We start from the raw sequence: 20,824 nt of genomic DNA, 5'->3' as shown, positions 1-20,824 counted from the left end.
AAATGCTTCCCTTTACTTCCAGCAACTATAAAGAGCAGTATACCAAGAAAGATACCTTTACCACTCAAATTTCTGACCAGCTTTAGAATCTTCAGAAATATCAGTCCGTCAGCATATGCATTGTTAATTTATCAGCTGAGGATTAGATGAGCACCATCAATCCTGGTATTGACACTTTAAACAGCATTGACCTGCTAATAACGCGATGGCTTCAATTGATACCTGCTATAAAGTGGCTCATAAAATGACTCCTTGTAACTCTAACCGCAAATTATCCAACGATCCAATCAAGCAATTGATTCGCTCCTGCCTGTCCATGTCTTAATCACCTTTAGACACATATTAGCGCAAGTAAAATCAGTCATGACTGTGGCAGTTTGCTTAGTTAAGCCAATGTTGTCCATTGTCATACTGAAATATGTCACATTCAGCATTTGCAAATGGCAAACTTTTAACACTCATTCATTAAATTGAGTACATATACTTTTCATTATTTGACATTAAAAATAAAGTTTTGTAAGTTGATAGGGGACATTGGGCAGCCTTGCAGTAAAGGTGTACGACAACATGATGTGGGTGTATGTGATGATAAATGGTCCATGAAGAGGGAGAAATCTGAAAGTAATGCCTCCCAGGGAAAAGGTGAGGGAGAGAGCGGCTGATCTATCTGTCCGGAGCTCCTCCCAAATGTGGAGACGCCTCTGCGTTAGATTTCCTCAGAGGCCAATAACTCTGCTTGATAAGGGATTACGCCAGTCCAAAGGTCTGGGTCACCACAAATAGACTTGTTCCAATAGCCATCTATCGTGTTCAGCACATCATTTAATGCAGCATGGCCCCCCTTCCTGCGGAATAATATTTACTGCCTTGCAGCAGTGCGTTTGGAATCATGAAGGCCTGAAGGCCGATTCAATATTGGTTACATTCGGGTCGATATTGATTTTGCATAATCATTAGAGAAGGCAACTTTTCACCCTTCATCTCATCAGGAAGGTCAGTGCTTTAAATTCTAGTCTATGCGACTTCATGAACTGGAGTGGCACTTAAAGTCACACTCTACAAGAGATACGGGTACTGTTTGCCCTGAATATAAAGGAAGGAGAGCAGCTTCAGATTAGGTTGAAATGAAAAGACCTGAGCTACGTTGGGAAGGTGACTCGCAAAACAGAATACAACGGTCCTTCATTCCATGAAACAAAAAGTCTCTAAAATTAGGTTGATTTTAATATTTGGACACTTACTGGGTTAATAGATGCATGAATTCAGGAAAGTTCAACCGGGAAAAGTTGGGACATTATTCAGGCTCCTTCTGCACTCAAGGGCAAGAAGGCCAAACTACCTGAAGTTCATTTTCTTCCTCAAGGAGAAAAACATAACATTCTCCAAACCTACACACACACATCTAAAGAAAAATCAATAAACCTCAATAACTGACCCTACAGTCTTAAGAAATGGCCACAATGCATCCCTGTAAATAATGTTTTTTTTCTTCTGTCTGACGATCTTTTTCTAAGATACTAGTAAATTGTCTATTCCATTCATAATTTAAAACTGCTATGTTTTACATTAATCGAATTTCAATTAATTTGTTTTAATTAAATGAATACGCATTACTTATGCAAAGGATTATCAAAGTCATTAAGGCACTAATTGGAACAAAGCACTTTTTTTTACAAAACTCAATGTCTGAACAATCATGACTCTAAGAAATGACATGGCACATTTGAATCTGAGCAGCTCTTTGTTAGTTAATACTGCCTCTTGGCACCTCTGATAAATATACAGCGCATTTCAGATACAGCTGCAAGAATTCAGTTCTAAAGCTCCTTTTATAATGAACATAAAAAGCAAGGAATTCTCCACAGAGATATGGGTATCAAAACAAGACAATAGTAATGATGCATTCGGATAGTAATGAAAAATGCAAACACAAAATTAAGAACAAAAAATGGCACAAAGAAAACGCAAAGCGGGACATAAAAGGAGTGATCCATGAAAGATAATATTCAAATGTATGCAAACAAAAACTTTACAGGAGGATAAAATGTTATCATGGGAGGGAATACAAACAGATAACAGATAAAACAAGGGATGTTGAGATGTCAAATTAATGAGGAAAAGCACAACTGTGTGTGGAGTCGTCCTCAGGGGACGACGTTGGGGAGTTTTGTTCCCGAGACCTGAGCGCAGAGACCTTTTGAAGCACAGGCTGAAAGCTCTATCTCTATCGGGATAGGATCCCTAGTGAGCCAGCTAGCTGAAAAAGTAGGTTATGGAGATTCAAGTGCACACAGATGCAGGTCAGGACTGCTCAGCAGGTTTTCTTTTCCTGCATTATGAAGACACAAAGAGACTTGTGACGATACACAACACTAAAAACTCACTGGGAGTGATGTAACCTGCAACTTACAGAACATTTGCAGAGCACCTGGAGGTTAAGTATCTGGCTGGTGAGCTTAATTTGGTAACCGAACAATTCGGCTACCATCATCCCAGTAGACAGCATTGTATTAGTCAATAGAATGTGCATCAAAACCCCCAATTGCTGAAGAACATGGGAGGCGGAAAAACGTGTACCATGCTCAAAAGTGGTAAAGGTCAGGAAGCGAATAGCTGAAAATGAACACAGTGTGGAATCAGGATGCAAATTTACAGAGAAAGAAAGATGAGCAAAGCAAGAAAACAAGTTTGTTGTGGAAACTTTAGAGAAAAGGCTCAAGGATATAGAACAATTCTGATTTCGTGCTGGCAGCCAAGAGCCAGACTGATGGACCAAAGTCGCTCCACTATTTGAATTGTGATGGACTATGATGTCCTTGTGATCTCCGCTTTTCCATCAGCCTTTCTTACCTCTATAAAGCGGAAATGCATTCTTCATCTCAGCTTGAATGGGACTCTCTATAACCAGTGTTTCAATGAACAAAAGCATGTGAATGTTTTGATCAGCACAGTTAAGGCATGGTGAAGGGGCTGTTAATAAGCGCAAGAGACTTATGGGAAGGGCATCAATTAAATAATGTGTAAAAGTCCGATTACGGCTTCTTGATGATGCATGAATCCTCTGGTGAGAGGGGCAGGTGAAAAACAGACTTTTATTACAATCCACTGTCTGCCAGACAATGAAAAGTTAGCCTTCATCATTAATCTGAGACCCGCTTTGTGTTTCTTTCTCATAATGGCTACAGCAATCATACAATGGTGACATTCTCAATTATGTTCAGAGATTACCAGAATTTTGTCAATCTTTGGATATTATCACTTGTGTGAATAATGCAAAACATAGGCTGAATTCAAGTTGTTTGGGACAGGCAGATATAGTACATTTTAGGTTGTTATTGGCTGAAAATCTTCCTCTTCTTCACAAATCAAATTCAAAAAGATGAATAAGGTCAACGATATTCTAGAAACAATTGCTTTTGACATTGCTGACGTCAATCTTATGGCTTCAAGTTTTAACCGTTTGGATGAGTGCTAACTGCGAATGAGATTTGAGAATAAGGGGAAGGTATGATGGCTACAGAAAGAAGTTAAACATGGCACCACAGTTTAACATGCAGCAGAAGAGTTGAGCATCCAGAGCTAGTTGCTAGAGTGACATTTCCTTACGAGAATGTGATGTTTGGATTTAAGAAGACATTTTTTTTTATATTGAGTCAGTGTAAAAGGCTACCGCTAGCAGGTATTCTTGCTTAGCTTTCCAGTGCTTACCGCTAATCGTCCCTTGTCAGTGAGAGAGATGATTGTCCCTCGCGCTGTGATGTCACAGGTGGTAAGACGGAGAGGGAGCGGGAAATGGGAGAGCGAAATCCCAGTCCCCTCGTTTTATTAACACAAGTCCATTCTCTAATGCAATCTCTGCTAATTAAGGTCACCATACCCACATCATAAATATTTCTCTACACCCACACACAAGGTCTGCTAGCTGTGGCAGCATTGCCTTGGGCTTGGAAAACTATCTCTTTCTTTCTCTCATTCTCTTTCACTCTACTTCTTTGTCATGGCCAGAAAAAAAGAATACTACATCTGGTAATTATTAAGGCATTTCACTTTGTGTCAGGAGGAGGCAGATAGGAAAGATTGGAAACTATTTCCATTGCTCACACTAAATGACAATTTCTCCATCCTGAACACAAAGTATGTGATAAAAATATCATGTAACTTAGCAACTGTTCAATGAAAATGTGCCACAGTCACATAAGAGTATTGATCGTGACCTGTGACCTTTAGGGTTTGAGACTAACCCGAAGGGGTGCCAGTGATTGGCAGCATTGACATTTAACTTGTTTTCCATTGAAAGGGTAAATTCACACATTATTATATGTGCAGATTTTGTTTTAGTTTGCTTTTAAGTAAAAGGGTCACTCTGTGAAAAATCTAAAGCCACGGCACAGTTCTGAAAAACACTGTGAATTTACTGAGGTTTTGAACTTTTATGAATCTTTCTCTTTTCTACTGACACATTAAATGAGAGCCTTAAAAATTAAATCAAAATTTACCAATTTTCTTTTTCAATGCACGTACGCACCATGTCTTATTGTGCATAATTAATACAAAAAGTTATCTTTGTCGTTGTCTTTATTATCTTTTATCAAAAGGATAAAACTATTCTTGTATTTACTGTAAATTTGTAAATTAATAAAACATGCGTCCAGCCCTAAAATTCAATAGCCCATTTCAAAACATCGGATAATGGAAGTAAAATGGGATGCAAACATTGTTTCATGTTTACCTCAAGAAACAAAATAAACCGCAATGTTAAAGGCACCACACAATCACAGTTTGTCCTTTTTTTGTGCCCCACGAATGGCCAACAAACAGCTTAAGTGGACAGTTCACTCAAAAGCCACTTATTGTTTACTCTCCCTCGTGTCGTTCCAAATCTGTATGCATTTCTTTCTTTTGTGGAGCACAAAAGTCATTTTGAACAATGTTTCAAATGTTTTTGTCCATATAATGAAATTCAATGTCCAAAACAGCACTGGAGGCCATTAACTTTCATTTTCAAAATATCTTATTTTGTGTTCCACAGAAAGAAAAGCATACAGCTTTGGAAAAACATGACAGTTGAACTATCCATTTAAGTTCTCTCTGCGCATTAAACTGGGATAGGAACATATTTTTAAAAAAGAAAAATAAATAATATGCTTTACCTTCCAAGCCAAACACATTTTTATTAACCTTTGTTAAAGCTGGCTATAAAACACAACAGTGTAACCCAAGCAGACATGAACTGCTAAAGGGAGGATGATCTGAAGTCAGCAGAATCAGTAAATGCATGTAAATATGAGCGAAATAAATTGGAATAGATGAACCGGTCATTGAGTCACAGAGCATGAAACAACAAAGTTTACACTTATTTCCCCATTGACAGTTGTGTGTGGGATGGTGTGTTTGTGTTTTTGTGTGCCCATCTCATGTGTCTGCGTGTGACAGAGAGAGACAGAAAGAGAGCAAGACAAAAAGAAAGTGTGTCAACAGGTTTACATTAATAACCCACATCTCAGCTGTGCTACAAATATTTTAATAACCTTTTAAATTGGCAGTTATTTTATAGTGCAATGCATTACATGAATGTAGAACAAAATACACTAGACCCGGACACTAGTGGAGTCATTTGTAGTCTACAAAGTGAATATGAGAAAGTGTTATTTAAAATGTATTGAAATCATTAACATTAACCATTAAGTGAATGTCATAATGGCTCTCAAAAGAGATCAGGCATTCATCATACTTGCATTTACTAGCTTAGAGGATGAAATTGTTGTAACATTTCCCAAGATTATTGCTATCTGAATAAAATATAATCCATATTCATATGCATGTGCCCATTGCTGTTGCTATTTATTGCGAGAGAGAGAGAGAGAGAGAGAGAGAGAGAGAGAGAGAGAGAGAGAGAGAGAGGGAGGGAGAGAGAGAGAGGGAGGGAGAGAGAGAGAGAGAGAGAGAGAGAGAGAGAGAGAGAGAGAGAGAGAGAGAGAGAGAGAGAGAGAGAGAGAGAGAGAGAGAGAGAGAGAGAGAGAGACCTTTACACTTGGAATTGACATGTGATTGCAGTGATCAGATCACGAATTGCAGTGCTGGACCATATTCAAATCCAGGAGTTAATGTTATTTACCAGAAAGAGAGAGAGAGAGAGAGAGAGAGAGAGAGAGAGAGAGATTTGATTGATTTTTGAAAAAACTTTAATTACAATTAATAACAGTATCTCTTCACAATAAATGTTAACAATAACTCTTCACAATATTAAAACCAACCAAAAGAAAACTTCAGAAAGAAAAAAACAAATCACCTTCACAAACTGTACATAAAGCACCATGACTGCACCATATCAATTCAAAAGTTGAAAGATCACTCATAGTTTTGTAAAACCTAAAATCAATCAAAACTCTCGATTTGACCAAAGTTAAAAAACACACGTTTACATCATTGCTACCCTCTTGTTCCACTCTGTTTTTCCTGCTAATATAAATAGCCATTTTTGCTTGCCCTAAGATGAAATTCAACAATTGACAGGTGAAACGATTTTTCTGAAAGTACTTAACACCCAAAATGAAGGTCTCAATACAAAAAGTTTCATCAAACCTACAAAACAATTCTCTCAATCTCATAAACAAAGGTTCTAATCTAAAACAATGCATAAAAGCATGAAAAACAGTCTCCTTTTGAGGACAAAAAGGGCAAGCAGGATTAACTTCAGGATTCAACTTCGAAATAAAAGAATTGACAGCAATGGCACCATGCAGAATTCTCCATTGTATATCTCCAAATCTTTTAGACAATGGTGGCTTATACAATGATCTCCATTCAGGTTTTACATCATTTCTCAATTTAAAAACAGAACACCATGGTGTATTAATTCTCTTTTCTAACATTTTCTTATTAAAAACCAACACACAGGCTCTATACAGTTTTTTTCCTGCACTAGACAAGAAATCTAAATCCAAAGATTCACCTGATTGCAGCAAAAAACCTGAACCTTCTTCAAGATTGGGTTGAATAAACAAACATGGAAAAGGATCATCAACATCAGGAGTACAAACTCCTTTAAAAAAGTCTCTTAACAAATGTTCCTCTTCACCTGTCAAACAGGCTTTAAGTTTGACCAGAAAACGAGTTAATAAACGAATAGATCTGATTCCTAAATGATCGGATACGGCGTCCACATTCTCAAATTGAGGCCCGGTTAAAGTCAACAAATGTCCCAGCGTAAAGACCTTGGATTGCAGGAAAATGTTGCTGAACCCCGGCAAATAGCAGTGAATGGCAATGTCCAAACGGGCCCCAAGTATCAGTGGCTCCTGCAACAGCCAGTGGAGAGAATATGAGTTCTCAGTCTTATAAACACGAAAAAAAACTCCACACCTTGAAAAGATTTCGATAGAAGACAGGCAGTTCCGATAAATCCAGTTTAGTTGGATCCATTAAAAAGAGGGATTTATCCAGACCGAACCCCCCTATAGTGTGCAAAATGGTACAACTCACAGCACGCCAACTGAAATCTTTAGAACCATCAAGTAACCTTTTTAAAAACTGTAACCGAAAGGCAGCCATTCTACTTTGTAAGTGAATCAAACCTTGCCCACCTTCATCTTTGGGGAGGTATAAAACACTCTGAGGGACCCAGTGTAGTTTATCCCAAAAAAAGTTCACCAGAGCAGCTTGAACTTCCGTTAAAAACTGTGGTGAAGGGTCTACACATGCCAACTTATGCCAAAGTGAAGATGCCACTAAATTGTTGACAATAAGAGTTCGCCCCCTATAGGACATATTCGGTAATAACCATTTCCACTTTTCCAAGCGCCCTTTAATTTTTTCCACCAACCCCTCCCAATTTTTTTGTAACACACTGTCATCCCCTAGATAAACTCCTAGATATTTTATACCTCCATTTCCCCAAACCATCCCATCCGGAAGGCAAGGTTTACCATCAGCCCATTGTCCTAACAATAACGCATTACTTTTTCTCCAATTAACCTTTGCAGATGACAACAGTCTAAATTCTTCAAATAAATTAAATAAAATTTGCACATCACTTTGTCTGTTAATCATCACCACAATATCATCGGCATAGGCTGACAAACAAATCTTTTTATTACAAACTGGTAAAAACAAACCACTTAATTGGGTTCTTAACTGCTGAAGCAAAGGCTCAATCGCCAAAGAATACAACATTCCAGACAAGGAGCAACCTTGTCTGATACCCCTGAGAAACCTGAAAGGGAGCACATAAGCCACCATTTATTTTCAGCGTACTCTCAACGTCACAATAGAGTACCCTAATCATGTCTATAAAATTTTTGCTAAAACCAAAAGCTGTTAAAGTACTCCACAAATACGAGTGCTCCACTCGGTCAAAAGCCTTCTCCTGATCCAAAGATAGCAAGCCACAGTCCAAATGTAACAACTTAGAGACATGAAAAATATCTCGAATTAAAGCAATATTATCAAATATTGATCTACTAGGGACACAGTACGTCTGATCCGGATGGATAACCTGACCCAACACTCCAGTCAATCTGTTACTCAATGCCTTAGAAAGTATTTTATAATCACTGCAGAGAAGCGAGACAGGGCGCCAGTTCTTGATATCTGTAAGGTCCCCCTTTTTTGGAATTAGAGTGATCACCGCTCTTCGGCAACTCAATGGCAACCCGCCCTTCAACAAGCTGTCCTTCAGTACCTCCAGCAGATCTACACCCATTTCCAACCAAAAAGCCTTGTAGAAGTCAACTGGGATGCCATCCATTCCTGGGGCACTCCCAGACTTCATGGCTTGCAGGGCCTTATAGAGCTCATCCAGGGTCAGCACCCCTTCAAGCTCATCATTGGCTTCCTCTGACAGCTTTGGTAAGCTGTCAAGGAAAACGTTATCAACACCACACTCTGACTTAAGCTCGCTCCTATACAAATTTTTATAAAAATCAACTGCTCTTCCCCGAATACCGGCCGGATCTGTCAATAACACTCCATCTTCGGAGCGCAAACCATGAATAAACCGTTTCTGACCATTCTTTTTTTCCAGATTGAAAAAGTATTGGGATGGTGCATCCATCTGATCAATGCTTTGGAAACGTGAGCGGACCAGCGCCCCCTGTACTTTATGCCCCAGTAGATCAGCTAACTGAGCTTTCTTCCTTGAACAGGCTTCTAAATAATGTGTCTTGCCAGTAGATTGTGCCAGATTTTGAGATTCAATTATCTCTCCCTCTAAAAGCTCTAAAGAACGAGTCAACTCCTTAGTAACGTTGTGAGTATACTGTTGGGTAAACTGCCTTATTTGGATCTTACCAACATCCCACCACTGTTGCAATGAATAAAAAGAAGACCTCTTTGTTCTGTGAACATCCCAGAAGTACTTAAATGACTCCTTAAAAAAATTATCACTTAACAAATTAGTATTAAAATGCCAGTATGCGCTTTTTGGTTTTATTGAGCTCAAAATAAGCTTACAGTGCACCATACTGTGATCCGAAAAACTTACTGGTGTTATATAACATTTATTTAAAATACTAAGATGGTGATTAAAACTGTAAACTCTGTCCAGCCTAGCTAAAGACATAACCTTATCACGTGTGTGAACCCAAGTGTACTGTCTCTCATTACCATTTAAAGATCTCCAAATATCACATAAATCATACTTTTTGATCAATTGAATTAAACGTTTACGCGAAGCCAAATGAGGCTCAATGTGATTCCGATCTAGATTATGCTCAGTACAATTGAAATCACCACCAAGGAACAAGAAGTCTTCAGAACAACAGTTATGTAGAGTTGCACATAGTATGTCCAAAAAAGACATTCTTTCAACAGGAGCAGTTGGAACATATACACAAATAAAAATAAACACATAGCTTTCAACAACAGCTCTCACTTTTAAAAGCCTACCTTTTATTATCTCATCAACATCATAAGATATGGGACTAAAATTCTTTGCAAATAAAATGGCTACTCCCCCACTTATTGAAGTGTAATGACTTAACACAGGGATGCCATCAAACTCCCTTGCCCAGTCAGCAGCATTTTTTAAGTCACTATGAGTTTCTTGTAATAAAACAACATCAATATTTTTTTGCTTCATTACTTCATATATTGTAGCTCTTTTTCCAGAGGCTCTTGCCCCATTAACATTCAAAGTAGCTACATGAACTTCACTCATAAATAAAAATAAGGAAAAGAAAAACCACCCAAAACGCCACAGAACATCAGCCATTCTTTTTTTTAAATTAACTGACATCGTTGATTAAAGCAGTATTGAGACTCCTCACAATTTTCTTAAGTCTATAGACTTCTTTATTAGAAAAGCAACTCTCTGCCATTAAGCTTTTTGCCTTTTCAGCGAACTGTTTAACATCAGGAAAATATTCCTTCACGCGCACTCCTCTTTTATTTTTTGTTGATCTGAGGAATAATTTAATATCCTCAAGTTCATAATCCCGACCACTAAACTCCCCCTGAGAAAGTGTCACACTGGAGTCAGAAGACCCACCATCACTTTCTGTATCTTGATCCATGCTTTCTTGCATTTCACTCGTTTTACTTATTTTGGCATCAACCATTTTATCAATTATCTTCCTTTTATTGGAAGGTATTTTAAAAAAATGTTCTTTCTCCACACCATCCTTTACACATTCGTCTTGCAAAATCACTGCATTACTCTCACTTTCTATTTGCTCAACATGTTGATCTTCAGAAACCGGTGCTACACTCGGTAAATCTTCAACACTAGCCTCTAAAAGTATTTTAGTGGGCACCGTGTCCGACACCGAGTGCTCACAGCGCAGTGAAGTCGACGCAACAACACTCTCACCGGGAACACCCGCAGCCGCCACCCCCCCCAACTAAATCAGTGTCAGCAACACCATCCGCGCCACCATCGCCTTCAATACTCCCATTCACTGCGTTTACTTCCTTTTCTGCAACCTTGTCAGGACAATTACGAACTAAATGTCCAGATTTACCGCAACCAAAACACTTTGATTTCGCGGTGGTGACAAAAATAACATAATCAAAGTTGTCAATTTGAAAATTGAGTGTCATGTCTAACTCTACATCGTCCTGAATAATCATATAAACGAAACGCCTGAACGAAACAATGTGTTTCAACAACGGTGAACCGCTATTAATTGGGATCTTCTTGATCGGAGATACCAATTTTCCATAACGAGATAGAGACTGTGTCAAAATTTCATCACTTACGAACGGTGGAACATTCGATAAAGTGACTCTCTTGGCGGGCAATGAAAGGGGAAGAACAGAGACAAAATCACCACCAATGACTATTCCGTGTTCGACTACTTCATTGACTTTATCTACGCTGTTGAGAAACACCACAACAGCACTATTCATTCTGGAGGCGGATAACACGCTCCCATGCCCAACAACCTCACCAATGGCAAGGCAACATTCCTCCACACTCACCGCGGCGGCTACTTTAACCGCATTACGCCGCGTGAGTGAGCTCAAAACCTGCACGCGTGGGGCCGACATCTCTCCAACTAAGTGGATAGCAAGCGGCCCAACAAACTAATCAATAGAAAAGACAGAAAAACCAGCAAGGGAAAAAAATAGAAAATGACAAATTCACTCACAAGCTCTCCAGCACGCGTCACACTCGGTCAACTCGCACCCAGACACACCGGAAGTGAAGAGAGAGAGAGAGAGAGAGAGGAGAGAGAGAGAGAGAGAGAGAGAGAGAGAGAGAGAGAGAGAGAGAGAGAGAGAGAGAGAGAGAGAGGAGAGAGAGAGAGAGAGAGATGAGAGAAGAGAGAGAGAGAGAGAGAGAGAGAGAGAGAGAGAGAGAGAGAGAGAGAGAGAGAGAGAGAGTTTTTTTTTTTACAGCAGTACAGACATTGCATCAGGGTAAGCTATGGCACGTGACCTCTATTTCATCAGGCTCCTTGACCCCGGCAAGAAACAGTGACTATTGATCAGCTGGAGAAACAGAATTGAGCCGCTCGGCTGTCCTTTATTCTGAGATCATACCAGTGTGGGAACATTTTATTTGATGAAGTCAGGAATGGCACTCCCTTCAGGTCAACTCTATGTGTGTGTGCCCCTAACCCGTCTATGCTTTGGGGACAAATTTGCAGAAAATGTCCCCGGAATGTAGTTAAATCTGACAAAACTCATTTTGGGGATGTCCTCAAATAGAAAAGACATGGATAAGTAATATATTTATTTATACACACACTACCATTAAAAAGTTTGGTGGTCTGTAAGAATTTTCTTTTGTTGTTGTTGTTGTTTAAAGAATACTTTCATTAAATTGATCAAAAGGGATGACAAAGACTTTTTTTTATTGTTCAAAAATATATATATATATTACAGATAAATGCTGTTCTTTTGAAATTTCTTTTCATCAAAGAATCCAAAAAAACAAACAAAAAAAACGTTTCTTGAGCACTGAATCAGAATATTAGGATGATATTTCTGAATAATCATATGAAACTGAAGACTGGAGTAATGATGCTGAAACTTCAGCTTTTCCATCACAGGCAAAGCTCAATTACATTATAAAATATATTCAAATTGAAAACAGCTGTTTAAAATTTATATATACACTCACCTAAAGGATTATTAGGAACACCATACTATACTGTGTTTGACCCCCTTTCGCCTTCAGAACTGCCTTTATTCTACGTGGGCATTGATTCAACAAGGTGCTGAAAACATTATTTAGAATGTTGGCCCATATTGATAGGATAGCATCTTGCAGTTGATGGAGATTTGTGGGATGCATATCCAGGGCACGAAGCTCCCGTTCCACCACATCCAAAGATGCTCTATTGGGTTGAGATCTGGTGACTGTGGGGGCCATTTTAGTACAGTGAACTCATTGTCATGTTCAAGAAACCAATTTGAAATGATTCGAGCTTTGTGACATGGTGCATTATCCTGCTGGAAGTAGCCATCAGAGGATGGGTAACATGGTGGCCATAAAGGGATGGACATGGTCAGAAACAATGCTCAAGTAGGCCGTGGCATTTAAACGATGCCCAATTGGCACTAAGGGGCCTAAAGTGTGCCAAGAAAACGTCCCCACACCATTACACCACCACCACCAGCCTGCACAGTGGTAACAAGGGCATGATGGATCCATGTTCTCATTCTGTTTACGCCAAATTCTGACTCTACCATCTGAATATCTCAACAGAAATCGAGACTCATCAGACCAGGCAACATTTTTCCAGTCTTCAACTGTCCAATTTGGTGAGCTCTTGCAAATTGCAGCCTCTTTTTCCTACTTGTAGTGGAGATGAGTGGTACCCGGTGGGGTCTTCTGCTGTTGTAGCCCATCCGCCTCAAGGTTGTGCGTGTTGTGGCTTCAAATGCTTTGCTGCATACCTCGGTTTGTAACGAGTGGTTATTTCAGTCAAAGTTGCTCTTCTATCAGCTTGAATCAGTCGGCCCATTCTCCTCTGACCTCTAGCATCAACAAGGCATTTTCGCCCACAGGACTGCCGCATACTGGATGTTTTTCCCTTTTCACACCATTCTTTGTAAACCCTAGAAATGGTTGTGCGTGAAAATCCCAGTAACTGAGCAGATTGTGAAATACTCAGACCGGCCCGTCTGGCACAACAACCATGCCACGCTCAAATTGCTTAAATCACCTTTCTTTCCATTCTGATATTCAGTTTGGAGTTCAGGAGATTGTCTTGACCAGGACCACACCCCTAAATGCATTGAAGCAACTGCCATGTGATTGGTTAATTAGATAATTGCATTAATGAGAAATTGAACAAGTGTTCCTAATAATCCTTTAGGTGAGTGTAAAATAATATTCATACTGTATTTTTGTGGCGAGCATAATAGATCTTCAAAACCATTAAAAAATAACTTACCGACCACAAGCTTTATTATGGAATAACTTTAGAACAGTTCCCTGATAAAAATACTTGCATGTAGGCTATATGACGAACATATTTGCTACCAAAATGTAGTAATCCCATCAGAAATTACTTTTGTCATTAAACCAAAATGTTAAGAACTTTTAACAGAATTATATACATTATCATAATTGCCGTAAAATATCTGTGAACCAAATTTGTCAACTTTTAACATCAGTGTTCCAATAGGTCAGATAAATCATGCTGCTACAGGGCCCACAAGGCCCCACAAGTTCTCTACCAAAACACACACAGCATCACAATAATAACTCTTTTAGAAAAGATTTTGAATGTAATTGCATGTGATAATATTCCTATTTTAAAGTCTCAATTCATAGCACATTAATAGTAAATATATTTTGGAATTTGATCTTAAAACTTCTCCTATCTTTTAAAAGCGCTGGGAATTGCTCTATCAGACTTGTTATATTATTGATACCATGCCTCAAAATTGAGTGCTGAATCCAGTGTTCCAAAGTCAAAAGCAGATTTGTCCTAAAACTCTTCTTTTGGAAAGCAACCACTTAGATGTCACTCACAGGTTTTGACGGCAAGTTTTGTTAAGAGCTTTTGTTTAAGTTATTGGAATAAAAATTGTGGCGATTGGACTGCATGGATAATCTCTGAAATAGAGTACTGTTTATTGGAAAACATGTGTGCACCCACACTAGCTAGTATGTGAAAGTCAATGTGTGTGCAAAAGTGAGTGTGAGAACACGTCAGGATTTATCAGTTTTACTCAGAAGTGACCCCTAATGCTTTTCGAAAAGTTCTGTTCAGTGTACGTTATATGCCCTTTTGCATTTTTTGACATACCATCCTCTAACATCACATTCAGATAAGTGTCTCTTTCCTATTCAGCCATTTTCCCTCAGTCACCATATTGCTTTTCGATAATGGGAATGAACCGCATCTTTGAAGTCGAGTCACGAGAGATATTAAATAGAAAAAAAAAAGATGTTAAAGCCATTCCCTGGTGTCATTCCAACTCTGTGATCCGAATCCATGTTATCAAAACACAAATTTGTCATTACAGAATTGAGCTCCACTGCACCATATTCCAGGATTAAATTGCCTTGGCTTGGCAGATGACTTCCTAATGGCCACCTCGTGCTCTGACTGATAGTGGCCTGTGGTTCCCCAGATAAGAATCATCCGCTCGGGCTGAATGAGATGAGGGAGTTGAGTGAGGGGGTGTTATGTGTTACTCACCTCCACCAGCTTGTTGGCATGTTCACGGAAGACCTGCGCGTACTCCTTAACCTCTTTCTCGTTACCGCTCTTGGCCGCCTCTATCAGCACCAGCAGAGGAACGTTGGTCTCCAGGAAAAGAGTCAGATATGTGGTCCATAACAGCCTTCCTTAGCTAGAGAAAAGAGACAGAACGAGTTGGGATCAGCTGCTGTCCTACATAGTACTTAAACTTGTACTTGGAGCTCCTACTATAGGGCTTATACAAGCGGTAAACTAAAGGTTTAACACATTTTCTAATGGAGCGCTTAAGTGCTATCTTGTGTTAAAACAGCTAGATGGAGCACAGCGGAATTGAACAGAAGGCACGTTTATAGGGGCATTAGCACCGATGCACTGATATGTAAACACTTGATCCTTGAGATGCTTCAAGAGGGTCTGTAATACCTTGAAAAAGCTACCATTGACATCCATCTTAATGGTGTTTTCCCCTGGAAGTGTGTGATTTGAAATCTGCCATTTTACTGGTAAGTACAAGTAGGTAAGTAGGTAAGACAAGGAAGGAATAGTAAGAAACTTAAAGGTTAAATGCCTTGCTTAGTGGGAAAATGCTGAAATCACATGGCTTGCTTAATTGCAGTGATCAAACTAGCAACCTTTTGGTCACCCTAAGCATAAACCCGTATCACATCAACCTAAAACACACAGGCACACATTTGCATCAAGGTAAGAGAAAAGCATAATACTGTATCTCTTGAAGATTATACATGTGAAGGCCAAATATGGTAACCCATACACATGTTTTCCTCTGTATTTAGCCCATCCAAGTTAGTGTACACACATTAAGAGTAGTGAGAAGTGAACACACTGCAAACTGTGACACACACACACACACACACATTTTATATACTTTATTTGATAAGTCAATTTCATTTGGAATCAAATTTTTTGAATAATCCAACAGATTAAAACAAATCAGCACATTGTTTTATCAGACACATAACAAGCAGTGCTGTACGTAGAATCATGTCAGAAAATTCTCTACATTTATGACGGCAGTTATGACGGGTGCTGTTGCGTGCTCCGGTGGCTGCACACACACACACACACACACACACACACACACACACACACACACACACACACACAGACACAGACACAGACACAGACACAGACACACATACACACACACACACACACACACACACACACACACACACACACACACACACACACACACACACACACACACACACACAAACACACACACACACACACACACACACACACACACACACACACACACACACACACACACACACACACACACACACACACACACACAGAGCAGTGGGCAGCCATTGGGGGATAGGTGCCTTGCTCAAGGGCATCTCAGTCATTTCCTGCCGGTATTCAGAATCGAACCCGCAACCTTCGGGTTACGCAGTCTGACTCTCAAACATTTGGCCATGATTGCCCCCTCTTTATAGGTTAATAGCTATACAATCAATATTATTTAAAGTTGGCATAAAATAGAAGGTACAATAGTCTAATGTAGTGTATATGATAAAAATGGCTTCTCAAACAAGAAAAAATGTCGGACGGGACTTTTGTCCATCAGGAACTGATTTGATGGTTGTGGTTTGCTATTGCTGTGATCTCATGTGAGTGACAGGTTGCCCCGCCCTCACGGCAGTAAACGCATCATCAGAGAGAAGGAGAGATTTTGCTGCAAGAGGGAGGGGAAGTTACTTTGATTAAAGATTATGAGGGCACATGCATAAAAAAAAAAAAGATGTACATGGATAAATTTTGATATCATTGTGACTTTAATAGACGATTCTAGTTTAGCAGAAGCACACATCAGCATCATTCACAGTTATATGAAAAAAAAAAAAAAAAAAAAAAAAAACATTGTGGGCTATTCTAATGAGGTAGATTCCCATGACACATGTCCTCTAATGGTTGATGGGAAACTCCTAACAAGCAATAATTATCATTCAGTGAGGCGCGCCCATATCTTAACCAATTAAAAACCCTGTTCTAGTCAATGGTGGGCAGACAGTAATGATGAAGTATGGCTAAAGGCATCGCATAATCCATCACTGGCAAGAAAGTTGGCCAGTCAGAACTTGAGCCACCCTTAAAGGGGACATGTCATTGAAATCAGGACTTTCCTTACTCTTTCTCAGTCTAATAATCCTAATAAATCTGCAAAAACTGTAATAATCATGGTTATGATCACGTTTCCACATCAGCACCTTTTCAGTAATCAGCTTGGCTGGGTTAATTTTCAAATCCATAGATTTTATCCAATCAATGAAGAAATGCACTAATCAAACGCTATGATTAATTTAGATTGCAAACAGAACCTTAAAGGATTGTATATCAGGCACTTCATATAACCTTTTATTGGTTCCCATCATGGGATCATTTTACAGATTTAGTTTTAATTTTTTTTTTTATTTATTATCATTTTTAGTTTACATTTTATGAATAACAGCTTGTAAATATACTTTATCACTAGAAAACAAAAACAAAAAAAACATTAACATTATGGGCCCTATCTTGCACCCGGCGCAAATGACTTTGTACACTGACGCATGTATCATTCCTATTTTGCACCCACTGACCAGAAAAAAAACCTAGTCTAAAGTAAGTGGCGCGTTGCGCGTTGTTCATAATGCTATTTTAAGCGCGCATGCTTGGCCATAATGTAGCGGGTGTACAACGCGCATACACTTTGATTCTCTCATCAACACAGATGCAGCAGTTTTTATTTTTGCAAATCATACATTATAACAAGGAAAAATATTAACACATGAGGGAAATCATTGTGGTGTCCATGAAGATGTAAAAAAATGTAGGCCTAAATCTAGCTTACACATTTACCCACATTTTTCAGGCTAATTGTAGTAATGACGGATCAGACCTGTTTGCCCAATAGTGGCAAGACACATATGTATATAAGGACATCTGACAAATTAGTTTGTCCGTCAAGAACCAGGAAAAAAAAAAAAAACTCCCATCCCCATACAACGTCACTTCTCTGTCTTTCACTGCCCTGACAAGAACGTTGCTCTCCTCGGCTGTGAACCGCTCCTGGCGTGCGCCTGGTAAATCCGCCGTTATAATAGCAATCCGCCATGCAACATGCGCACCTGCTCTTAAAGGGAATGTGAGATGACGCTCTGATTGGTTTATTTCACGTTACGCCCAAACCACACCTATGAATAATGAAGCTATTTCAGACCAACCCCTTTTAAACTTGCGTCGGGCACAAGAGTCATTTATCCCACCGGTAAAATAGCAACAGCGCCCAAGACCCGCCCACAAAGTTACTTGCGCTTCGCGCTTGATACTTGCGTTTCAGATCGTTAAAATAGGGCCCTATAAGTATTATCATTTAAGACATTTCTCCTTAAATTTAACCTTTTCGACATAACGTGTTCTTTAAAATTTAATCAAAGGCCCAAGAGTTCTATACAGAACCACACTGAACCACTTTTTTTTTTTTTTTGCTAAATACTAAACTGGCAATGTGGGGCCTCATTTATAAAACGTGCGTATGCACAGATTTGAACTTGAACTCTGTACGCTAAAATCCGATTAATAAAAATGGTCTTTGATGTGGAAAAGTCAAGACATCAGGATCTAAGCAGACTTGTGCACTTTTTCTTGTGGCAGAGAGTCGGTGTACTGCAGATATTTGAAAATCCAAACATTTCTTGCCGCTCGCCATTCTCAAGTAAAGGATTTGGACGTTGACTGGTGCTCTTTTATATGTTAGTGATACTAAATAGGGGGCATTTACAAGGTGGAGATCTAAAACCATTCAGCTACACACGATTTCAAGATCATTTGTGATTTATAGTTCCCTTTCAAGGGAACTTCGAGCTGCGTTTGAGACACGGTGGGAACGCTCTGCGTGATTGCGTCATGAAGCACGTGTAAAATCAGTCCAATGGAAGCCCGATACGTCATGGGTGACGTCATAGACCAGGAAACTATAAAGCACCCTTGAAAACAGACCGCGACAGCTTCTGTTGTCTTCAGCAAGCGCTCTCTTTGATTCTGTCCTTGTCTATTTATTGTTGTTTGTCAAGCCCAATATATATATCACTATCTATCATTATGGCGAGCAAAGCAATATTATAGACGTTGTGTTGTTCCCTGCCCTCGTTACATCACGGGTGGGGACACACATCAGCTTTTTGTTGCTGTTTGGGAGTGGAGCATGCAACAGTCATTTCTCGAGGGATCTGACTGTGCATTGAGAGAAGCTGTCCGTGAGGACGCTCCGCTCCCGCCGGGCGTTCTTCGAGGAGGACGGTTCGGTTCGCGTTCCCGAGCGGGTCTCTCTGTTGCCGAGGCTCGGAGACGGCTCGTATTTCGGGGTTCGAAAACGGATCTGACAGCGGGGGTTGGGACGGGCTCCGCCCTTTCTCAGCTTTCACATGCCAGATCTAGTGTGCTGCGATTTCCAGTTCCGAGGAATTGGTATCGTTAGTGTTTTGTTTAAAAAGAAAGAGAACAAAACAAATACAAATCTTTATAAAAAGGCAGATGTTTGAGTTTTCAATGAATACATTTTCCAGCTCATAACTCTGTTGAATAAAGAGGAGCTTTTTTAAAGAAAAAAAGGAGGTTTTATCTAGTGCTGTTGCCAGTTAAATATTTACTGGCCAGCTGAACATTATGAGATTGACAATAAAGAAGAGTTTGTTAGATGAACTGTATCTTAAAACAGGAAAACTCTGTATCTCAGCCTCCTCGTCGGGGACTGTGGTTTTTCCCTATCTCCACACTGAGGTGTCGAGATCGTGGAATAAACCGGTTTGTATTTTATGTGTTTAATCCCCAGATGTCTGACTATAGTAATGTTTGGGTATTAAGTATCATAGTATGACATTGCCTCGGGTTAAAGAGACGCTTGCGAGCTTTCTCTCTCCCGAGTCGGCGTTATCGTTATTAACCCCGACGTTACCCACCAGCCATCTTAATAATGAATACATTTTTATTAGGCAGCGCTGGTGGGTAGAGTATATAAGGACATGGATAAATGTGAGGGGCGACTCTCTGAGGAGGGTCGCAGCGCTGCCAGTTCGGTTGTTTCCTGCTGGTGGCCGCAGAGTGATATATGTATATATATATAAGTTTTTTCTGATATAAAGATAAAGGAAAATAAAGATATAATTATGTCTGTTCTTCTGGACGCTCCGCTTTCAAGAAAACTAAGAAATAAACCATTCAGCGGCGTTCCAGAGGTTTCTTCCTCACCAATCTAATGTTCCTGAGACGGCCTATTAAGCTCCTCTCAGCACAAAGTGCAAAACAGAGCGTCGCCATTCGGGCTCCTCCGCAATTGAGGGGTACCTGGGTGGCAGTCGCAGTCTAGCCAGTTAGAGACATGCAAGATCTGAGGACTGTTTTATCTCTAAAATAGCTTTGACAAAGAAGAAGCCCTGACACCGAGGCGATCAGGCTTCTAAGGGTGGTCCCCTCTGGGGTAGGGACGGTTTTGAGAAATCGTTTCTCCTCAGCGCCCTTTGGGGTGCGACTCTCTGAGGAGGGTCGCAGTACTGCCAGTTCGGTTTCCCTGCCGGTTCGCCGTTTCAGGGCACCAAGGTGTCAGTGTCCCCAAACGAGCCTTCAAATAAGAAAAAAAGAAGAGCAGTCAGTTCGGTTTCCCTGCCGGTTCGCCGTTTCAGGGTGCCGAAGTGCCTGCTTTTTTCAACGATCCT

The 20,824-nt window shown here is 39.8% G+C and overlaps 1 protein-coding gene across 1 annotated transcript in view; it reads right to left on the bottom strand.

Annotated features, from left to right (window-relative positions):
- LOC130106416 (catenin alpha-2-like) overlaps positions 1-20,824 on the bottom strand; it is a 121,240-nt gene that overhangs the window by 85,336 nt on the left and 15,080 nt on the right. Inside the window, 2 exon segments of the mRNA XM_056272520.1 lie at positions 15,102-15,218; positions 15,220-15,255. Of these exon segments, the coding sequence (XP_056128495.1) occupies positions 15,102-15,218; positions 15,220-15,255 (153 nt within the window).

Source organism: Rhinichthys klamathensis, unplaced genomic scaffold (assembly GCF_029890125.1).
Source record: "Rhinichthys klamathensis goyatoka isolate OS25496 unplaced genomic scaffold, OSU_Roscu_1.1 h1tg000340l_1, whole genome shotgun sequence".
In the NCBI taxonomy this organism is placed as follows: Eukaryota; Metazoa; Chordata; class Actinopteri; order Cypriniformes; family Leuciscidae; genus Rhinichthys; species Rhinichthys klamathensis.
This window is presented reverse-complemented; position numbering and strand designations above follow the sequence as displayed.